At 36.7% G+C, this 22,196-nt stretch overlaps 1 protein-coding gene across 20 annotated transcripts in view; it reads left to right on the top strand.

Moving 5' to 3' along the window:
* Window positions 1–22,196, top strand: part of LOC101744007 (coiled-coil domain-containing protein CG32809) — a 305,604-nt gene that overhangs the window by 167,171 nt on the left and 116,237 nt on the right. For all 20 annotated transcript variants that reach the window (XR_009973960.1, XR_009973961.1, XM_062670413.1 and 17 more), the window contains 2 exons: window positions 2,904–3,075; window positions 7,888–8,086. Coding sequence is in view for 18 of the 20 variants with exons in the window: in XM_062670413.1 (XP_062526397.1) it covers window positions 2,904–3,075; window positions 7,888–8,086 (371 nt within the window). In the remaining 2 variants the exon portion in view is untranslated. The remainder of the gene's footprint in view (window positions 1–2,903; window positions 3,076–7,887; window positions 8,087–22,196) is intronic.

Raw genomic sequence — 22,196 nt, 5'->3', positions numbered from 1 at the left:
TTTCTTTTTAATTGATAACTCAAGAAATTCAATCCATCCATTATTTGTGAATTATAATTTGGCACTTTTGGTACAAATTAATAATCAAAATGATTTAATCCATTTATTTCCTTGGAGATTTAAAATTATAATCAATTTTTCTATTTTCTGTAATTAACGAAATTTTATTGTTTTATTTATTTATTTATTTAATATAACTATGAGTCCCCCTTAATCAAAATTTATAATGGTTAGGAAAAGAACAAATATTTATGTATTTATTTTTTTGGAATATATGACATATGATAAAGTTTTCGCAATAAATTAGTTATTTTAATTTTGAAAAATAAAATATATAAACTATAAGTTTAGGTAAAATTCCGGTATTGGGGCGGATTTTTTCCGGTGCCCAGGAGCGGCATTAAGTTTAAGTCCGGCCCTGGGCCTATGTCCAGCAGTGGACGATTGCGGGCTGTTGACGGTGAAATAAAACTGAAAGTTTTGGTGGAATTTGGGAAGAGTTATGGTAAATGAAATAATTTCCACCAATATGCAAAGGCTGACTAATGAATGGAATTTTTAAATTCAAGATTAAATTAATATTTAATTAACATTTTAAATGTACGTTTAAAATTAAAAACAGGAAAAATATACGTGTTATACTTTCATAATAGTTGCAGTAGAACTTGAATTATTTTCAACTTTTAGTTAAAAAGCTGTCGTATATACCTACATTGATTTCCGTTACTTTTTAAACGACGATACTTTTTCAACGAATGATTTGTTGCCGAATACCTAATATTTATTTTAATCGAAAGCGAAATTTTTCCAGGACAATTCAATTGATATCTATATTAAGTGAAACCAAAATATTCTCATTATGAACTTTTCGTTCGAAATTCATTTCCATGGCTTATCTATACTTCTATACTTATAATATTATAAAGAGGAAAGATTTGTTTGTTTGTTTGTATTAAATAGGCTCCGAACCTATTTGAATTCTTTCACTGTTTGGAAGCTACACTATTCCTGAGTAACATAGGCTATAATCTTTTTTGAAAAAAATTAGGGATCCTTACTAAAACTCCAATAATGTAACCCAAGGTGTAAATAAAATACCTAAAATATTCTTTACATCGCGTGCTCTGCGAAAACTATTCATGATAGAATAAAATAATGTGCTACGACTTTGTAGAATACATTATTATTTACAAAAAGTGTCGAGACAGCATATGTCTAACTATTAAACTAGTTATGCCTCAATAAGTGTTCTTTTATTTAAAAAATAAAAGAACGTCAAATATCGTTGAAATTTTTGTTAAAGACCCGAGCGGAGCCGAAGCGGGCCGCTAGTTTATTATATTTTTCCTTAACAACTCATTATTATGGTTTCCATTTGAATAGCAGCTGTGGGATCTGTATTCCATGCTCCAATTCCAACACTAACAAAAACGATTGCAGGTAATATGATAGGGAACTGCTACTATGATTGTCATTATTTTCAAAGCTTAACATGTCTGCCAATATTATAAGACTTAAGTTCAAATTTTCAAAACAAGTAAGTTTCATCCTTTTATTAGTATCATAATACCGGATCAGTCAAATACAATCTGGTTGTTGATTTTATCTTGGACCTTGGAGTTAGATATTATCTTGGACCTTCCTGATACTTTCAAGTCGTATATGTCATTATTTTCAAACCTTAACATGTCTGCCAATATTATAAGACAAGTTCAAATTTTCAAAACAAGTAAGTTTCATCCTTTTATTAGTATCATAATACCTGATCAGTCAAATACAATCTGATTCTCTATAGTTAGATATTATCCTTCCTGATGCTTTCAAGTCGTATATGAAGTAACTTGTGCTAAGCGGTAATAGTTTTTTACATTCGAGGATTGGCCTCAAATCTCATAATAAAATATGTATGCCATAGCGCTCGGAAAATACCTGGGGGAGTATTATACTCTCTCTGATGAACTCTGCCTTGAACTCTTTATAATATTTGAATCCTAAATTTTAGATTACTACGTGTGTATCGTTCCTCAGTTTATTTGTTTATTTATAAACTGTAAGTACACAGCTGTTAACTTTTTGTATTCTCATTATTCTTGACTATCTAGCAGTTGTCTAAAAGAGGTCGATTTAAACGATAATGTCATTATACTTTCATATATTATAGCATCTCCTTATTATGATTTGCTTGGATTTATAATGAAGGACACTTTACTATAATCTAGTATATTTAATTAGAGCTCTAATACTATTTAAACCGAGAAGAGTTCTTATTTTCTTTATTCTTTCGTTCTTATTTCCGAAATCTTATTTTCAGTGAAATATGATTTCGATAATATCTTTCGTATACATTTTCAGCCGCACTCCAACTTTTTTATTATTTTTATATTTTACTTCAGTCTAGCTCCAATCCTGTATTGGTAAGCCAACTAATCCATACATCTAGATAACTATAATAAATATCGAAAGAACTGGATTGCTGGATTTTACATGAAATGGTACGAATAAAATTGAGAAATTTTGTGAATATAAGCTAAAACTAAATGCTGAATACAAAATAAGTGCAAGCATTAGACTAGGCATTTTAATGCCAAATGTATAAAACTATACAATCTGCATGCTTGTGCATTTTTTGTTATCTTTTATCTAAGCCAGCTTGACTTCTAAGTAATTTTAATAAATTAAAAATACTTTTTTATTATAATAAAATACTAACATTTCTTTTTCTTCTTAAAACTAATACTAATCTAGCTACGTATTTTAAATTAATTACCGTATTTTTTATTTATTAAAAACTATTTAATGTTACAACAATTAACAACACCACTGGTCCAGAGCCAAGGTTTGAATTGAAACGGTGACCTAAGCTCAGAGGCACTTGTATTTTATTCATTTTTTTTTGTCACCAGCCTCCCCTGCCACGGAGCTATCCGCCACCCACCAACAGTCTTCTATACGACGAAGACCCTGGAATCATGTCGGAGGTCGAGACGGCGTCCACTGGCTTCAGGAGGGGAGGAAAGCAGAGGTCCTCTTTACCTGTAGTCAGGACGCCGAGCAAGACGCTGGAGAGACCGCTCGGTAAGAACTCACTTTTCATCACTGGACCTCTTGGGAGTTCGCACGGGTAGGTACCCCCACCCCGCCTATTTCCGCCGTGAAGCAATAATGCGTTTCGGTTCGAAGGGTGGGGTAGCCGCTGTAACTATACTGAGACCTTAGAACTTATATCTCGAAGTGGGTAGCGCATTTACGTTGTAGATGTCTATGGGCTCCAGTAACCACTTAACATTAGGTGGGCTGTGAGCTCGTCCATCCATCTAAGAAATAAATTAAAAAAAACCTTTTTAAATTCAAAGATACTATAAGCTATGCAATTGACCATGACAATACATGAGATGCAAAATATGGTAAAAAACGAAGCACATTGATATGAAAATTGACGTAAATCGGGTGATAATGTACGCCAGTAATAGACCGATGTAGAAGTCTAGAACAAGTTTTCCTGATTACGTTACTTATCTTCGACATTCTGCTTCCAATTTCGAGAACAGACACCAAACTGAAGTCATAGTGCGGGATCCTGAATCTAAATTAAGGTAGTAGTAATGAAAGTAGAAGAAATAAGATACTTATTGAATAACTGAAAATCGTTCCTTCCGCTAAACTTTTTCTAAATAAGTTGACTGCATAATACGAACTTATATATGTAGTTCCTGCACTAAAGAAAAGAACTCAAAATTAAATTGAAAATCGTTTTGTACTTTTAATTTTATGTTAATTCCTTTGAATACTGTGAAAAGCTCTTCAGAAGTAATTATGTATTCAATATGTACGTTTCAAGCTACGCTCGGCGAAAAAGCTTACTAAGTTTCTTCATCAAAAACCTTTTTTTTTTTCATTTAATCAGGACTGCACTTGCAACGAATTGGTGATATTCACTTAAAAATTTGCGTTCAACGAACGGGTTCTGAAAGTTTCAAGCTTATTACATGTTACATATTTCAAGCTTGTTACCTGTTTTGTAGTCGTCGTGGCCCAAAGGATAAGACGCCCGGTGCATTCGTATCAAGCGATGCAACGGTGTTCGAATCCCGCAGGCGGGTACCAATTTTTCTAATGAAATACGTACTTAACAAATCTTCACAACTGATTTCCACGGTGAAGGAATAATAACACTGTGTGATAAAAATCAAACCCGCAAAATTATAATTTGCGTAATTACTGGTCGTAGGACGTCTTGTGAGTCCATACGGGTGGGTACCACCGCCATGCCTATTTCTGCCGTGAAGCAGTAATGCGTTTCGGTTTGAAGGGTGGGGCAGCCGTTGTACAACTGAGACCTTAGAACATAAACCCTTCATCTTTACGAATCCCTAAATCCTATAGATAAACCTCATCCTCTAACAGGATAAATCATTTAGATGCGTATGTTTATCGCCTTTTCAATTACAGTTTCAAATCACAACGGTGCTAAAGAAGCTTTCATTATAGTAAGATAAAAATAGTACAAAATTTTCCGCGCTAATTTTTGTAAAGTAATGGCTCATGTCAATTTTATATAATACTCGTGTATGATTTAAAATAAGCAAACATTAACGTTAGCAATTAATGTTAGCATTGTACCTGTAATCGCAACTCCAAACAAAACCGAGCATAGATTAAGCTGCAAAATGAATTCCGTGCGTAAATCGAATAGAAATTGACCGCATATTATTATTAGGCAATTACATTATGGAAATTAAGGTATCATGAAAATCAACGATTGCGGTGTGAGTGAGATCTTTGTTCGCATTCGTAGTGATGTTCGCTGCCTCACCACATTTTTTGTCGATATTACGCACTGATTTATACATTTGTCGCTGTTGATAAGAAATAGTACAGTTAATATTAGTGACTTCTGTTTATTTAGTAGCACAACAATCTATATATTAATACGTGAAGCAAAAACTTTGTATCCCTTTTTACGAAAATTGCGCGGACGGAGGAGTATTAAATTTTCTACACTTATAGAGAATATAGAGAAGAAGTGCACAATGCTAATATTTTTTTTAAATAATGCATAAAATATACATTAAATCAATAAAGAAAACATTACACACACTACATACCATGTATTTGACGCCCACACGCATGCATACTATTTATTGTCAAACTTTTGTTCTTGACGTCTGTGGTCAATTCGAGAATAGATTAAGTATTGTTTGTCTTTATTAATATTTTTTTAAAGTGTAGTCTTGGCGAAATTTGTGATTATAGAAGTATAAAATACAATCATAATAGTGTACAAACTTACAATTCCAATTAATTATAGTCGAATTTCGACTACTGCGGGACCTCTAGTAAACATAATAATGCTACGTTCGAATCAAGAACTTGTTCAATAAAAGCTAGCTTATGATAGAATGAAGAAAGGAAATTATAAGAAGAGCTAATAGATTTTATTATAAAAGTTCCTAACAATAATATTCGGACTGTTTAATGAATATTGAAATGCCGATTAAAAGAAACACAGAAATCTGGACTGGCATCGAACACTTATTTCATTTGCGTGCGATAATTGAAAGCCGTGCTGGCGTTCAAGCAAAAAGCGCTCTCTAATTAAAACTGCAGAGGTAAATCTAATCACTGTTAGAGTAATTTATCAGAGATGTAGAAATCGTATTGAAAATAATTGCATTGCATAATTGCGAAACTGAAATGAAGCAACAATTTTCAAGCCATTCCTATTTTAAATGTATTATTTAATTTGAATGAATAACTTTTTCAAGGCTTCCTACTGCAAAAACGGCTTTGTAGAAAAAAATAATTAAATGGTAATTGGACATTATGATGATTAGATTACGATTTTTGTATTCTGTCTTTATTGACCCATAGACGATAGACATCTACAACGTAAATGCCGCCACTTAGTTTGAGATATGAGTTCTAAGGTCTCAGTATAGTTTCAACGGCTTCCCAACCCTTCAAAACGAAACCCATTACTGCTTCACGGCAGAAAAAGGCTAGGGTGGTGGTATCTATCCGTGCGCACTCAAAAGAGATTCTACCACCAGTAAGGGTTATACATAATATTGCTGACAGATTGTTTGTGTCCCTGGAAATTGGAAGATGAAATAATTACGTCCTATTTATTAATTTTCCTACAAACACATGTGTGCCTTGTATGTAGGTACTCGTATAGCCTGTACTTGTAAAACATGATTTCAGTGTTAGACAGTACAAAATTTTGCTTATATTATAACACGAATTAGACATTACGCGGATAAGATATTGTTATTATTTTATTAGACATCATTTATGTAGTTTAGTTGTTAATGTTGAAAGTGCTTTTAATTTTTTATTTATTAAATCATTATGTCGAGTTCCATTTTTTTTTAATTCAAACATCAAAGAATTTTCAGATTTCATAAAATTTATAAACCTCAATTTGGTTTTCCGATCTTAGAATCTGATAATATATACTGCCTACAATCTGGCTGGTGCTAGCAGTTGTTCTAGCACAGCGGTCGGAGAACTTTTTTAATTTATAATTTTTTAATTATTATTGTTCAAATATTTTTGTGTAAGTTAATATTACCCCATGGCGAAGAACAAAAAAAAAAAAACGAAATCGCTTCTTTTTAGCATCTTTCATATTATAACCCCCATGATAATGTTGAGAAGAAAACAATAAGTAAAAATTTAACGATTCTAAAGAAGTTTCACTTCAATATATACTTTTTATTCACAGAAGTTTCATTTTTATCCCCCAAAATTTCATTTTACCCCATTTGGGGTAATTTATCCCGATTACCCGACCGCTGTTCTAGCATGATCGCTTCAAGAAATGCCCACATCAGATTGGAACTGAGACGACAGCGAGCACACGCTTGCGATCTGCCTCGCATGGGAGCAGTGGCTTAGTGTCTTCGTCGCACAAATCGGTACATATTTGCATTTAGCACTGTAGCCACGATGCTTTGAAGTGGCCATAACAGGGAGTGAGGCTGAAATTCTGCGTACACAATCTTTCAGAGGTAGGCGGCGAGGTGTTTAAGAGACCGCTCTTCTCTCCACATAGGCCCTTCGACTGCGAGTCGAAAGCCCTAACGGAGAAATCACTCGAATCTTGGGTCCCTGAGTGTTTCGTTTCTGCTCGATAGGCCAGTTTGTGGCGGTTCCCCTCGATGGTACGAAGGAATAAGAAGTAAAGATGATAAAAAAGCAAGTGATAGATAACCGTAGTCACCAACCCACGCCGATTCTAACCCTGGAAATATCCCAGAGGTACAAGTCCCGAGTTCATCTAGGTGTGCTTCAAATAGCCTGCCGATGAAGTGGTTCAGTAGCCGTGACATCTCGCATCACGTCCTTACGGATCCATCAGATCCAATAACTTTTGCATTAGACGCATTCAGCTCTAATACTAGGAGCAGGCTTAGGGACCCCGATAACTATACTTGTCGAACTCGACAAAGAGTTCGCCGTGCAACCTAACCCATACATCAGCCCGCTGAGTTTCTCGCCGGATCTTCTCAGCGGGTCGCGATTCCGATCCGGTAGTAGATTCATTCGCGAAGCAATTGCTCTTGAGTTGTTAGGTCTCCTTCGGAGGCGCTCGGGCAGTTGTTAGCAAATCCCACCCCTCCTGGATGAGCCTTTGCTCGCCCACCTATCCTGGTGAAACTGGAAAGGCCTTCCCGTTATAATTGCGAATAATTGATTTAAAAGCTTCAAATTAGTGGTTAGAACAGCCACCATTTAAATACAATTGAAACTTCGATGTCATGTCCCGTAGTGACAGACATTCGTGTTGAGGTGACGTTGGGCTATTGGCTACCACTAAACAAATGGGTAAATTTTAAGTAATCATGCTATGCTCACTTTGTTTAATTCGGACATTTGTTTCAGGTTTGGTGTTCCTGCAGTACAGAAACGAAACCAAGCGTGCCCTCCTGCCAAATGAAATAACATCAATCGACACAGTTAAAGCTTTATTTGTTAGAAGTTTCCCAAAACAACTTACTATGCAATATATGGACAGCCCTATGGTTAAAATCTACATTCACGACTCATCCAAGGACATGTTTTACGAACTCGAAGACGAACGGTAAGTTATTAATTTGTTGTGTAACATTAACTTTTTAATTGATACAGATTTTTTTTTAAACTGGTGGTAGGACCTCTTGTGAGTCCGCTCGGATGGGTACCACCACTCCGCCTATTTCTACCGTGAAGCAGTAATGCGTTTCGGTTTGAAGGGTGGGGCAGCCGTTGTAACTACACTTCAGATCTTAGAACTTATAACTCAAGGTGGGTGGCGCATCTACGTTGTGGATGTCCATGGGTTCCAGTAACCACTTAACACCAGGTGGGCTGTGAGCTCGTCCATCCATCTAAGCAATAAAAAAAACCACTTTTCCTAGTTTGACTTCTGCCGACTGCTATTTTTTTATGTAACCGAATCTTTTAATGGAATTTTCACTAACTTCATGAGGTTCGTCTAACTCGAGAAATTGTCTAAGGCTCCTAAGACCTATAACAATAAAATATTTTTATTACTTTGGCCTAATACATTGACCGGATTCACCAAAAATAAAAAAATATTAGATTCTTGAATTAATTTCATCAGACGTACTACTTTGTAAGTTACGAAATTCTATCTTTGTCAACAACACATTTTCAATACAAGCTAATTCTCTACCCATTCTCAAAAACCACAATTCAGCGTATTCCCTGTGCGTTTTCCAAATCAAACCGCAGCCGAATGCATTGGAAACCAGAATTTCTCATCTCAATTGATGCGGAACATTGACTACTGCTTGGCATTCCATCAAAAGCGATACAAAGATTTCTAGGATTCACATTCTTAGGAAAATGTTTGTCAACCAATATTGTCTTCATATTCTATCAACACTGAAGGATTTTAGTATTTTTTACTCATCAATTCCAAAATTATACACCAAATTTTCATAATACGGGGCTTAAATTTTCATTTAAAAACAAAAGTTTTAAATACAATAAACTTTTTAAAAACAAAATCGCAAATAGTTTAAATCATTTTGCTCCCTCTAATCAAGTCAATTCGATATAACTTCGCAAGGAAGATGAAGGCAGCTTTGTCAGAGAAACTTGTTTGAGTATCTTTTCAAAGCATTATACTACTATCTCGTTACAAAACTGGAATACAACTCGGAAGGTGAAATGTACCGAATTGAATTATAGTCTTGAAGCTCAAGAGACTTTAATTTACAAGTTACTGGATCACGAAACGTCGAGCTTCTAAAAAGAAATTTTAAATGAAGTTCGCAATTGCTTAAATTAGAATTGCATTACTTTTGAAACTTAAAAGAGCTTTTAAATTTCCGTCATTACTGAATTTATACTTACTGGTTTTTTTTTATATATTGTTTAGGTGGGTGACAAGCTCATAGCCCACCTGGTGCTAAGTGGTTACTGGAGCCCATAGACATCTACAACGTAAATGCGCCACCCACCTTGAGATATGGATTCTAAGATATCAGTATATTTACAACGGCTGCCCCGCCCTTCAAACCGAAACGCATTACTGCCTCACCGCAGGAATAGACGGCGAGGTGGTCCCTACCCGCACAGATTCACAAGAGTCCTACCACCAGTATTAACTGCAATTATTTTTTTCTCCTGCCTTTTTGCCGGTAGCCTAAGAGGCTATTCCAGCTATGCCCGGACGAGTAGGTGAGCTCACGGGCGCAACCTGAGAGAATTTGCTAACACTAGCCCTAGCAAGAGCAGCGCTTCGCAAAAACTATCTCAACCATTTCACGTTTATTTTAATCGTATTGTTATGGCATATTACCTATGTGGTCTGACAATACGTTTTACCATCGGTGCTACTTAAGAATTCGGCTGTTGAAGTATTATTAGCATATGCACCATTAGAGACAGCAATCAAATTTGTTTTAAAACATCACTACAATTGTTCGCTCAATGATCGAAATTCGACCATTGTCGCATCGCAAGACATTCAATTTTTGTATTAGACATTCTCTTTTGTTCTTGAAGTGTTTTCAGTGATAAAGCTCGTCTACTGCTAAAAAATCTTAAAATCGGTTGACGTACAGAGGAACAAGCGCTGAATTGTTGTGGATTTTGCCTTTCTATAATATCTATTTAATTTGGCTCGGATAAATATCTTTTGATTTCTTTAAATAAATATAATATAATTTTTACTAAGATATTTCATGAGCTGAGATTTGGAAAAGCCATGTTTTCATTTAACGTGAACCGTTATCTCGGCTCTGTATATCCTACGCTACTTAATTTGTCTTTTTACGCTTGAGTAAATTAAAGTTGGAATACGGATTAATTATGTACGTATCCTAATGTAAGCGTTTTTTTTTTTTGAAAGCTACTCTCGTCTCTGGAAAATTTGTGTTTGACTCGTATTATTTGTTGGAATTGAAACTTTTGCATGTGTGTACATCCTTATGTATTAATTTAAACGTAATGGTTTTTCTAAGAATGGAACAAATTTAGTAGCGTTATATTACCGAAGAACACATGGATGGAGTGTGTGAATGACGATATGAGAGAGAGAGGAGTGAGTGTTGAGATGACGGCTGATAGAAGAGAATGGAAGAGAAAAATTAGCTGTGCCGACCCCACCTAGTGGGATAAGGTGGAGAAAAAGAAAAGAAGAATGGTGTTCCAATTTGACGAAAACTAAAAAAAAACAAATGTATCTTTTGCTTTTTTGGTTTTTTTCACGAAAGTTAGGAGGGTAAAGCAATTTTACTTGGATCAAAATACCACAAACTTGTTTTGAATTGATTAAGATATTCGTTTAGGTTTTTAGTTTTTCTTTATTTAACATGGCGCATTGTTGTTTTTTTTTTTAACTAAACTATTGAGAGATTCCTAAGAAACAAATGTGTTTAATCGTTTTAGCAATACGAGTAGGTACCTACTTACACAAAATTGGCGAAATAGGACAACGGATCAATTTAAAACATTAAAATGGTGATTCACGCTTATGCGTTCTACAGCGTGGTTTATGCGAGAAGAGAAGAGAAGTGGTGAAGCCATCTAGTGGCCGACGCCCGTAAACATTTTTGTTGAGTGCTTGAGTTCCTTATCTATAACTAATTTATGTGTACTGCTGGGCCCGCAGTAGTCGAAATTCTACTGTAATTGTTTAAAATTATAAGTTTGAACATTATTATGATTCTATTGTCAAAGACTGTTATACTTTTAGAATCACAGATTTCGCCAAGACTACACTTTGGACAAATATTAATAATGACAAACTATATTTAATCTAATCTCAATTTGACCACAGACTAAGAAAATTTTGACAATAAACAAATAGTGTGCGTGCGTGTGTGTCAAATACATGGTAGATGTGTAATATTTTATTTATTGATTTATTATATTTTTAATGCATAATAAAAAAATATATTAATAATCTGCACTCCTCCTCTATATTCTCTATAAGTTTAGTGTTGGAAATTTCATACTCCTCCGACAGCGCAATTATTCGTAAAAAGGGATACAAAATTTTTGCTTTACGTATTAATATATAGATTATCTATTATCTATGGGCGCATCGTTGATAATCGCGCAAAGAGCTTGCGAAACACGAAACGATAACAGTCCCGAGACGTCTTCACTCTTCCTAAGTCGGGCAGCGAATGTGTCTCGATTCCACTCAAGTGACATCTCGACTCTGCCGAAGCACGCCACCCGAACTGAGCCGACGTTTGACGAGTAGTTGCTGCTCACACCCACTAGATGGCGCGCTTTCGTGTCGTTTGTCGTGTCGGGATGCGACATGTAGATATGAGATCTAGAGGTACATTAGAATCATTTCCGGGGTAGCTAAGCTTTCTTTTCGCTGGCAAATGACACTGCAGCATTACGGAAAACTAGTTTGTGAACATAGAAATTGAAATCTCTAAAGTTTTGTTCGATCTATACTTCTATACTAATATTATAAAGAGGAAAGATTTGTTTGTTTGTTTGTATTAAATAAGCTTCGAAACTACTGAACCGATTTGAAAATTTTTTTCACTGCTTGAAAGCTACACTATTCAAGAGTGACATAGGCTAATCTTTTTTGAAAAAAATTTGGGTTCCTTACTAAAACTCCAATAATGTAACCCAAGGTGTAAAAAAATTACCTAAAATATTCTTTACATCGCATGCCCTGCGAAAACTATGGATAATAGAATAAAATAATGTACTACAACTTTTAGAATACATTATTGTTTACAAAAAGTGTCGCGACAGCACTTATTGCGGCATAACTATAATAGTTAGTATGTCTAATGCCTAATTTATTTAAAAAAATAAAACAACGTCAAATATCGTTGAAATTTTTGTTAAAGACCCGGGCGGAGCCGGGGCGGGCCGCTAGTCAATAAATAGATGTATCTCCTTTGAATTTTACGATACAATTTGTTTGAGCGTCACCTTCACTTTCCGTTTCCTTCTAAAAAACTTTATTTTAGCGCCTTCCATCACTGAACAAATTTAATAAATATCTGAGTTCGCCTTCTCAAATTCAATAAACCTTCTTCATCCGATCTTTCTTGTTGTACTAAAATCATTTTTGTGATTTAATTTAATTCGTAACACAATAACTTCTAGAATTACCTACCAGCATTAATAATGAATTTTATTATTTATTTATGTACACACAGAAAAAAAGACATTGTACAGAGTAATAGGAAAATTATGTACAAAGGCACTGCCTATTTCTTTAAGAAATCTCTTCCAGCAGACCTGCGAGAGGATAATGAGAATAATAATAAAAAGTGATGAGTGTGTGTAGAACAAATAACACATAACTAAAATAACAAATACAACATGAGAATTATAGTAATGCACATACACATAGCAAATATTGTTAAACTTGAATACAAAATATTATAAGTAACACAGTAACACTCGTATATACGAAGAGTATAGAACCATGATCATTCGGTTGATGAAAGATAAAATTGTTTGACCTTATATTTAAAAACAGAAACAGACTTGCAAACTCGGATGTCAGCCGGCAGCGATTTTACTATTTCGATTATAATTTTTTAATAAGCCGACTTTATATATTATAATCACATTAGGCTAGCTACATCTGTCGTCATGACCGTTTTCGTTATCATTAAACATACTTCAGAAAGATTCTCGTTTATTTGAAAACTATATTAAAACGTACAGTTCAATGACGCTTTTAGGGTGTAGGTAGGATTGTTTAGTTTCTGTAGCGCCCCAGGGATGTTTGCGGACGTTCGCATCGAATGAAAACATTCATGCAGTCATGTGGAAGCGATGCGCTTCCTCTGTGCCTAGAGTACGGGCTAAATGCAGCAGCATTCTGAATATGAGACAGAGTAGGCCACATCGCTCTTACATATATGTTGTAATATTGTTGTATGTTGTTAAGTTTTTATCCGCGTCATTCAACTTGAGACAAAGAGCCAAATCAAAATTAGTCCTGTGTTGTGATGTCAGCCAATATTTACAACAAGTAATTTTACTAGTTTTTCAGTAAATAATCATAATAATTTTTAATGAGTATCTTTTTATAAAATTTATTCAAATTCTATATTTGTTAAGCTTAACTAAATTAATTTGTTAAATAACAGCATTAGATGTGTGCAGGCGTGCGCGTGGGTGTGTGGGCCGCATGACCTAAGTGTGATTATTTCACGGTTCATGAAACCAGTTACACTGAAATTATAATATAACGCAGGCCGGTAATAAATACTGTTATTTTTTTCAAATATTTATTAAAAGTATGTCGTGTTTTTTAGTTGATTTTTATAATTAACTAGCGACCCGCCCTCGCTTAGCTTCGGAAACTATAATTTATTATTGATTTCTCCACTATTTAATGGATATTATTATACATATAAACATTCCTCTTCAATCTCTCTACCTATTAAAAAAAGCCGCATCAATATCCCTTGCGTAGTTTTAAAGATTTAAGCATACATAGGGACAGACAGATATAGGGAGTTTTTTTTCGAGCCCTTCGTCGCAAGCGACGGGTTCGGCGAGGACGGTGACCGGTGCTTGTATTGCCTAAAAGCACCGTTAATGGATCAGGAGGATCCGTGATGACGTGCTTTGGGCGACGTCGACGGTTTACCAAACGGTCTACAGGATCGGGTATGTAGTTTCCGGCGGCCACGACAAGAGGGTTCTCATGTCGTGCCGCCTTCTCAAAGTGGCGCAGCGATGCCGACTGTAGATACTTACTGACGGGGTCGAGCTCCAGGTCATCGTGGAGGTCCACGTTCCTCTGGAACCATGGTGCTCCGACGGCTATCCTGCAGAATCGGGATTGTATAACCTGAAGGGGTTTCAAGTTGGTGCGGGCCGCGTGAGCGAACACTACGCTTGCATACGTCATGACGGGGCGTATGCAAGTTTTGTAGAGGGTTACCTTGTTACGGAGGGACAGTTTGCTTCGTCTACAAAGCATTGGGTAGAGTCGTCCTAGTATAAACGCGGCGCGATCGCGTACCGTTTTTACGTGGGGACGGAATGTCATCCCTCTGTCGAGGGTGACGCCTAGGTATTTGACCTTCGAGGCCCACGGTATGGGCTGGTCAAAGAGAGTGATGGGGCTAACGGCGGAGGTGTTTACGCGCCTATTGGGGAGTGGGGTGCTCGAAGTGGTATTCGGAGGGCGACCCCTTTTGAATAGCACCGCTGTGCTTTTCGTGGGGTTGATGTCAATTCGCCACTTCCGGAACCACTGTCCCATGGTGGTTACTGCGGTCTGGAGTCGCCGATGAAGCAACGACATCTTCCTACACGAGTAGTAGATAGCCGTGTCATCGGCGAAGAGCGCTAGATGGGTCTCCGGAGACCGGGGTATATCGTTGATATACAAACTAAATAGTAACGGGGAGAGTGCGGAGCCTTGCGGGACTCCGGCAGTCAGATGACGGGGACGAGAACGAGTTCCCTCTACTCGATATCGAAACGAACGGTTCGACAAGAAGTCTCGTATGATGAGCACGAGTCTGTCTGGCACTCCCATGTTGTACAGTTTGTAGATCAAACCGTTGTGCCAGACTTTGTCGAACGCCTTCGCTACATCGAAGAAGAGGGCGCCGGTCGGGATTGGTAGGGAGAGAGAAAGCGACTTTGTTTTATACAATATAGTGAAGGTACGCAGTTTCAACTTTTTGGTACACTTTAATTGTTACTATACTATCTTTCAAATTTTATTAATATTCTTTCCCTTCATTACAGAAATATGCAGTGTAATAGACCAACTCACGAAACTATTCAATTAATTGATTTCATCTCTATATCAATTATTTTTATTTTCTAAACACTGCACTTTTGAGAGAAATATAAAACTTTTTATAATTTATTTCCTATCCATAAATAAATTTTCCATACATAAGCGAAAACTGCACTTTAAACTTGCAAGGGTTTCTCGAAGCTCAACATTTTCTCGGCTGGAGAATTCACCTCGAAGCACTTTGGTTTTCTCAAAGGCATGTTAACCACATACAGGCGCCTTATCCTTGAAGAAAATACTAAACATACCACGTCAACACGAACTACAGTTTGCATAAGCACAGTAAAGCTTTACTATAATAATATCTGCACACGTAGATATAATAACACCTAAATAGAATTATCTTACTCGTTGCAACTATGAAATTTAATTTTGTTATTAATTATCTTAAGTCTATATTATGGATTAGCGGAGATGGAGGATAAGCGGTGTTTTTAAAAGGTGTGACGTCAACATTGCTGCTATTCTCGTAGAGCTCTCGGAGGCTCTCGTAGATTCTCGGAGGGCCTTACGAACCCCGAGCACGATCACGCTGCTATTTTTATTTCTTCTTTCCTTCTGCATGCTATTTTTATTTCTTCTTTCCTTCTGCATTGTTATCTGTATCGTCTTCTGATTAATTTAAAATTAGGTTAAGCAATCTGTCAGCTTTCTGTTCTGTTTTAGCTTTTTACAATGTTTCTTATACCAGCCCGTATAAATAAGGTCAATGACTTGGGTCTTTGCGAGTGATTCACGTTTCTGAACTCAGGACTCCTCTCACCATTGTCTTTTGACACATTAGAAGGTAGTTTTCCTTTCTGTGATACTCTAAAGCTTTATAGTTACCGCAAGTTAAAAAAAACTGAAGTTTTTATTTTTCTTTATGTAAATATTTGAAAGCTCAGTACTTTGTTTGTTTCAAGGGTCTCACTAATATTTAATATTCGAAAACTACGTAGAAAATTTTGCATGTCGTGTTTTGAACGATCTGTGCACTATTTCAAAGGACACGCACATACCCACCCACACATTGTCACGGTTTGTCGAGTGTGTCACAGTCAGCGACACGGTCGTCACTTACATACGAAAATTGACAATTCAATTCCATTTTTGTCTTGATAGATGAAAGCCGCCATTCACAACGTGATATTTGGCCTCGGCAATAATCTAACATTAGGCACCTTAGAATACCTTCTCTGCCTGTACGTGTCTAAGGAAAGAAGGAAAAAAGCATTATACTTCGATAAATTCTTTAATTGTATTTCTTAGACACTCGGTCTCTATATAAGAAGGAATTGTTTGAGATGATACCATGATACCATCAGGTGAGCCGAGAGCTCGTTCAACCATCTAAGAAATAAAAAAATGAAAAGATCGTTAATAACTTACAAAAAATACATATAATAATATGATAAATAAACATATTGTTTCATTAGGTATTTATTATTGTGCTGATATTGTATTAGTTATGCAATTATTTATAACTAGCGACCCGCCCTCGCTTCGCTTCGGAAACATTAAAACACACATGAAACAAAAAATAAAAAATAAAAAAAAATAAAAAAAAAGTAGCCTATGTTCATCAGGGACAATGTTGGCTTCTAATGGAAAAAGAATTTTTCAAATCGGTCCAGTAGTTTCGGAGCCTATTCGAAACAAACAAACAAACAAATCTTTCCTCTTTATAATATTAGTATAGATAGATAATTTTTGTATGAATTTTATTATATCCGTCGTTCGATATACTTTACTCTTATGTTTCCTACTAAATGATACTTAGAGGAAAAACTAAAATAAAAATAAGAAACACACGAGAAAACCGTCACAATAGTATTATTGAAGTTCATACATAATATATGGCAGCGGCTTGGCTCTGCCCCTGGCATTGCTGACGTCCATGAGCGACGGTGACCACTTACCATCGGGTGGGCCGTGTGCTCGTCTGCCTACAAAGGCAATAAAAAAAAAAAAAAAAAAAAATAATAATATATATCTTCATTTAATACATATAAAGGTATTACAATTTTAAGCAACTACACGTAATTCACTTGTATTTATGAGCTATACTTCGAAAGGCGACGCTATTGGTTTAGTTAATCGCGCTAAGGTTGTGATCTATCGTTTAACATAAAAATGGAATTAAAAAAAACTTTTTGGAGTTTACTCCTTTAGAATCGATTTACATATATAGGCCCGGGGTATGAAAATTATGGGGACCAAAATCGTACTAGCATGTCACACGAAATGCGTTATGCGCCTGATTGGCTCCTGATTGCGTGATGCGTGCGCGCGCCAATCAAAATCGTACTAGCATGTCACACGAAATGCGTTATGCGCCTGATTGGCTCCTGATTGCGTGATGCGTGCGCGCGCCAATCAGGAGCCAACGCGCGGCCGCGTTATTGCAGGTGACGCCGGGCTGCTGCGCCGGCAGTCCGCCACAAAGCCTCGTACTGATCGCGCGTTTCTCTCATTATTGTATTTTCATATATTTGTTAGTCGTTTGTTTTGTGTCTCGTTAATTTGTTAATAATCTGTAGTGTATCGTGTTGTCGTAATATAGAACTATTTCTCGTATTGTTTCGTTTAATTTACCGACATCGTTTTGCTTGTGGCCGGACGCCGTTCGGGTTCGATTCCTGAACGTATCAACTGTTAGTGGGTTGATACCCGAATATAACCCGCTACAAATCATTTATTAATAAAGCTTATTAAATATAAACAATTCCTTCTATCAGTGAATGGACAACTTATATATTAATTGTAAAAGTGAATTATATAGACTTACTTAATTACCGCATCCACGTGTTCCGCAACTCCCGGATCATTCTCACTAGAATACGTAACTTCCATATTTTACTGTATTCAACTGACACAAATTTATATTTATATCCAGTAAACTCCAGTCGTGCGTCGGAGCGGACACACACACTTTTTTTTTGGAGTTTACTCCTTTAGAATCGATTTACATATATAGGCCCGGGGTATGAAAATTATGGGGACCAAAATCGTACTAGCATGTCACACGAAATGCGTTATGCGCCTGATTGGCTCCTGATTGCGTGATGCGTGCGCGCGCCAATCAAAATCGTACTAGCATGTCACACGAAATGCGTTATGCGCCTGATTGGCTCCTGATTGCGTGATGCGTGCGCGCGCCAATCAAAATCGTACTAGCATGTCACACGAAATGCGTTATGCGCCTGATTGGCTCCTGATTGCGTGATGCGTGCGCGCGCCAATCAGGAGCCAACGCGCGGCCGCGTTATTGCAGGTGACGCCGGGCTGCTGCGCCGGCAGTCCGCCACAAAGCCTCGTACTGATCGCGCGTTTCTCTCATTATTGTATTTTCATATATTTGTTAGTCGTTTGTTTTGTGTCTCGTTAATTTGTTAATAATCTGTAGTGTATCGTGTTGTCGTAATATAGAACTATTTCTCGTATTGTTTCGTTTAATTTTTTATATCCAGTAAACTCCAGTCGTGCGTCGGAGCGGACACACACACTTTTTTTTTAATGCTGGGGAATCCATTTTCTGATACTCGGTCGAGGGGGGTAAGAGAACGGGCTATATCAGACTCCGGCGCCTCCAGAGAAGAACAGGGAGAAGAAGAAGACAGGGGTCCTCCTCTTCTTCCAATTCCTGCCGGGAACTACGCCTTGAGAAAGGCGCGCGAGGCACTGCATAGCGTCTGCCACGCAAGAGCTACCCCGCAAAACCGACTACCGACTAAACCCCATCGAGCCCCACCACTTCGACTCCACGAAACCCACGGTACCGCAAAGTGCGCGCCGAAGGAATTAAAAAAAGCTTTCACGTTATCAGTTTCTACGCAAGGTGCGCAAGATACCCTGATATTGTAAACAACACCATTATTTTCGATTTGAAGTATGAACATTTTGAATGTATTTATTCAGTGTCAGTCTGCATCCATAATCTAATACAAATACTAAGGATAAACACAAATTCAGTGTGTATTATCCAGCAAAGCTTGTGACATAATGTACGAACGATGTATGACGTCAGAACTTTTCACTTGAAGTATCTGTCGCAACTGAACACGATGATATGCATAATTTATGTATTCTTAGGCATTATATTTTTATACTCAAGGTTCTGTGATTAATAATATAGCGCAGAAAGTTGTGTTGAGTTTTGATTTAATTCGATGAAATTCGATTGATTCTAAAAGTCACAAAAGAAATAATGAAAATATGACATGAAAATTAAAAGGTATTCTTAATTAATTCATATGTTATGCTTTCGTTTGTTTGTTTGTTTGGCGCTTGTTTTTTTTTGTAGTCGAAACTTTACACGTATTGGCTAGCTTTTCAAAGAATATGTCTGAATTTTTTTTCTTAATCCAACCCTTAATATATTGGAAGATATTCTATTTTTAGAATATACTGATTATTCAATTGTTATAAATTATTCACGAATCCATGCCAAGTGTGTATTTTTTTGTTGAGTATTGTACCTAAATATCGGCATGGCCGCATTAGCTAATACGAGTACATCGACTTCTCACTCACTTCTTCGTTTGTTTTGCAAATTGTAGCTTTAAAGTGAAACTGAAATAATACAGAGAAAACCGAAGTCCCTCCGCAGACCCATAGGTTCTAAGCGATCCGTGGCAATGGGACTACCTACAATGCGAACGGCCTTCTTCTGTATAGAGTCAAATGGAAGTATTGGGAGTATTGGAATATTTAGGAGTCCCGGCCCAGAGCTGGTGGGAGCAGTACTTGCGAGGCTGCACTTATGCTTTGTAAAGCGAAAGTCCTTGTCCAGGCTTGAGGTACTGCTTCGCTCTGTTGGGGACTTTCAGCATTTTGGACGCCAACTTGGCTTTGCTCACCAAATGACTCCAAAACTGGATATCGCTCGAAATATCGAGCCCAAGTATCCCAATACTCGTGGATGCTTACATGAATACCCCTTGGAATTGCGATCTCATGACAAAGAGGTCCTTCATTGCAACGCGCAAACTTGTATCTTCAAAGGAGATCCGGTGACTCGCACCAGAGAGTACTTTAGACACAAGTTTAGATCGTCTCTCTTGCACCATACTCTGAGAAAACTCCGATGGCCCATATATTGCGCATCCCCCGTTCTGTCATCCGCATAGCAATGCATGCTATCAATATATAACATGTCATTGATATTCAGCATGCATGCAAACGTGGGAGAGAGCACCGAATGTTAATTATCCGAGCAACAACGTCTACAACGACACTGATGCTCCGCCCATCAAAAAATCGAGCGATCCACTTACAGGTCCTCTCGGGAATTCCGTAAGATGTTAACTTCGACAGAAGTGCCCTATGCTTGTCGGAAGGCCTTCGCGATATCCTGGCTTACAGCCTGCCTCGTCCTTGCTCTCCGAAGCTTTGGGCCACCTGAATTTTTGAGTTTGATAATTTTTTTACTTTTTTGGTATTCATTCACAAATATTAAGCTAACTAATTTATTCAAAGAGCTACCTAATATTTTTTGTTTTAACGTTATAATATAATGATTGTTTCATGAAAAAATAAAATTATCAAACGAGTTTTGTTTTTCGTATCCATTTTCCTGTGCCTATATTTAATGGGCAAATTGAATTGGTTCCATATAAATTTTTGTGTTTCGAAGGACTATAATGTTGCTAAGATTCTCGAATACTTTATGAGGTCAAGGATTCTAATATAATATTATATGAGAATAAAATGATGAACCGTTCATTTGCGTGTCCGTGCGTTGCTTGCTACACATAGCAAATTTTTCAGTAATCGAAATGAGCGGTCTAGGTTAAAACAAAAAAAACACACACACACACACAAAACTATATAACTGAACCCTAAATAGAGCGTAGCTGTAATTATCTTAAAAATTCATCGATGTATCTTTTACACTTAACTAAAATTACTTTTACCGTTTTATCCCGTATTATTTATTTTCATTATACAGTCAAACCTGGATGAGCGAGAGTTCAAGGGAGCACAATCTCATTCTCGCTTATAGAGGTTTCTCACTAATCCGAGTTTCTCACTAATGCTCCCTCTGATTCGCGATTTTCCGGATTCAAACGCATTCACTAGTTTAGTTCAAATCAGTAAGTATTTTAAGTAAATCACTTAATGACAGTACTTTAATTTTCCGTTTTGACATGATGCAGAACAGAACATTCCTTCAAATTTGATTAACGATAAACTGAGTCAGTCCGACAAACAGGACAGTACACAGGTACACGTGTCCAATCGAAAAGAATGTGATAAAATAACTATTTTATTTAGTTCCACGAAATAGAATAGGTTCAATATTGAGGAAAAGACAATACAAAAACAAAGGTAGGAAGTTCCACGAAAGTTAATAATGAGTCATAAAATAGCAGATGTTACATTTGTAATTTGTTTTGTCATTTGTTTCTCCTAAATACTATAAATAAATACAGCTCGACTGTCGCTTATAGAGGTATAGATAATTAGCAGTTTCACTTACGGAGGTCCGTGAGGGAAAAACGGCTGTCTCTTACAAAAGTTTCTGTTTCTCGCTAATAGAGGTTTTAGGAGCTTAAAATGACGGGTTCCGGCTATTACTCTCACTTATAGAGTTTTCTCACTTACCCAGGTTTGACTGTATTGTTATTTTCGACGTGTCTATTCTTACAGTTTTCGTGACTACGGACCCTTGACGACTTTTTCGTACTCTTCTCTCGCTCCATATTTATTTCATCATGATGCTTAAGTCTTATTTTACACTCATACAATATGTACGAGTCTTTCTGCATCCTTCAATTAAGAACAGGTAGATAATAGATGTACATGAAGATACTTTCAATATTTTTTACTTTCAATAACTTTACGAGGTGGGTGGCGCGTTTACGTTGTAGATGTCTATGCGCTCCAGTAACCACTTAACACCAGGTGGGCTGTGAGCTCGTCCACCCACCTA

This window comes from Bombyx mori, chromosome 1, assembly GCF_030269925.1.
Source record: "Bombyx mori chromosome 1, ASM3026992v2".
In the NCBI taxonomy this organism is placed as follows: Eukaryota; Metazoa; Arthropoda; class Insecta; order Lepidoptera; family Bombycidae; genus Bombyx; species Bombyx mori.
The sequence above is the reverse complement of the archived record's forward strand: the minus strand, read 5'-3'. Positions and strand labels throughout refer to the sequence as shown.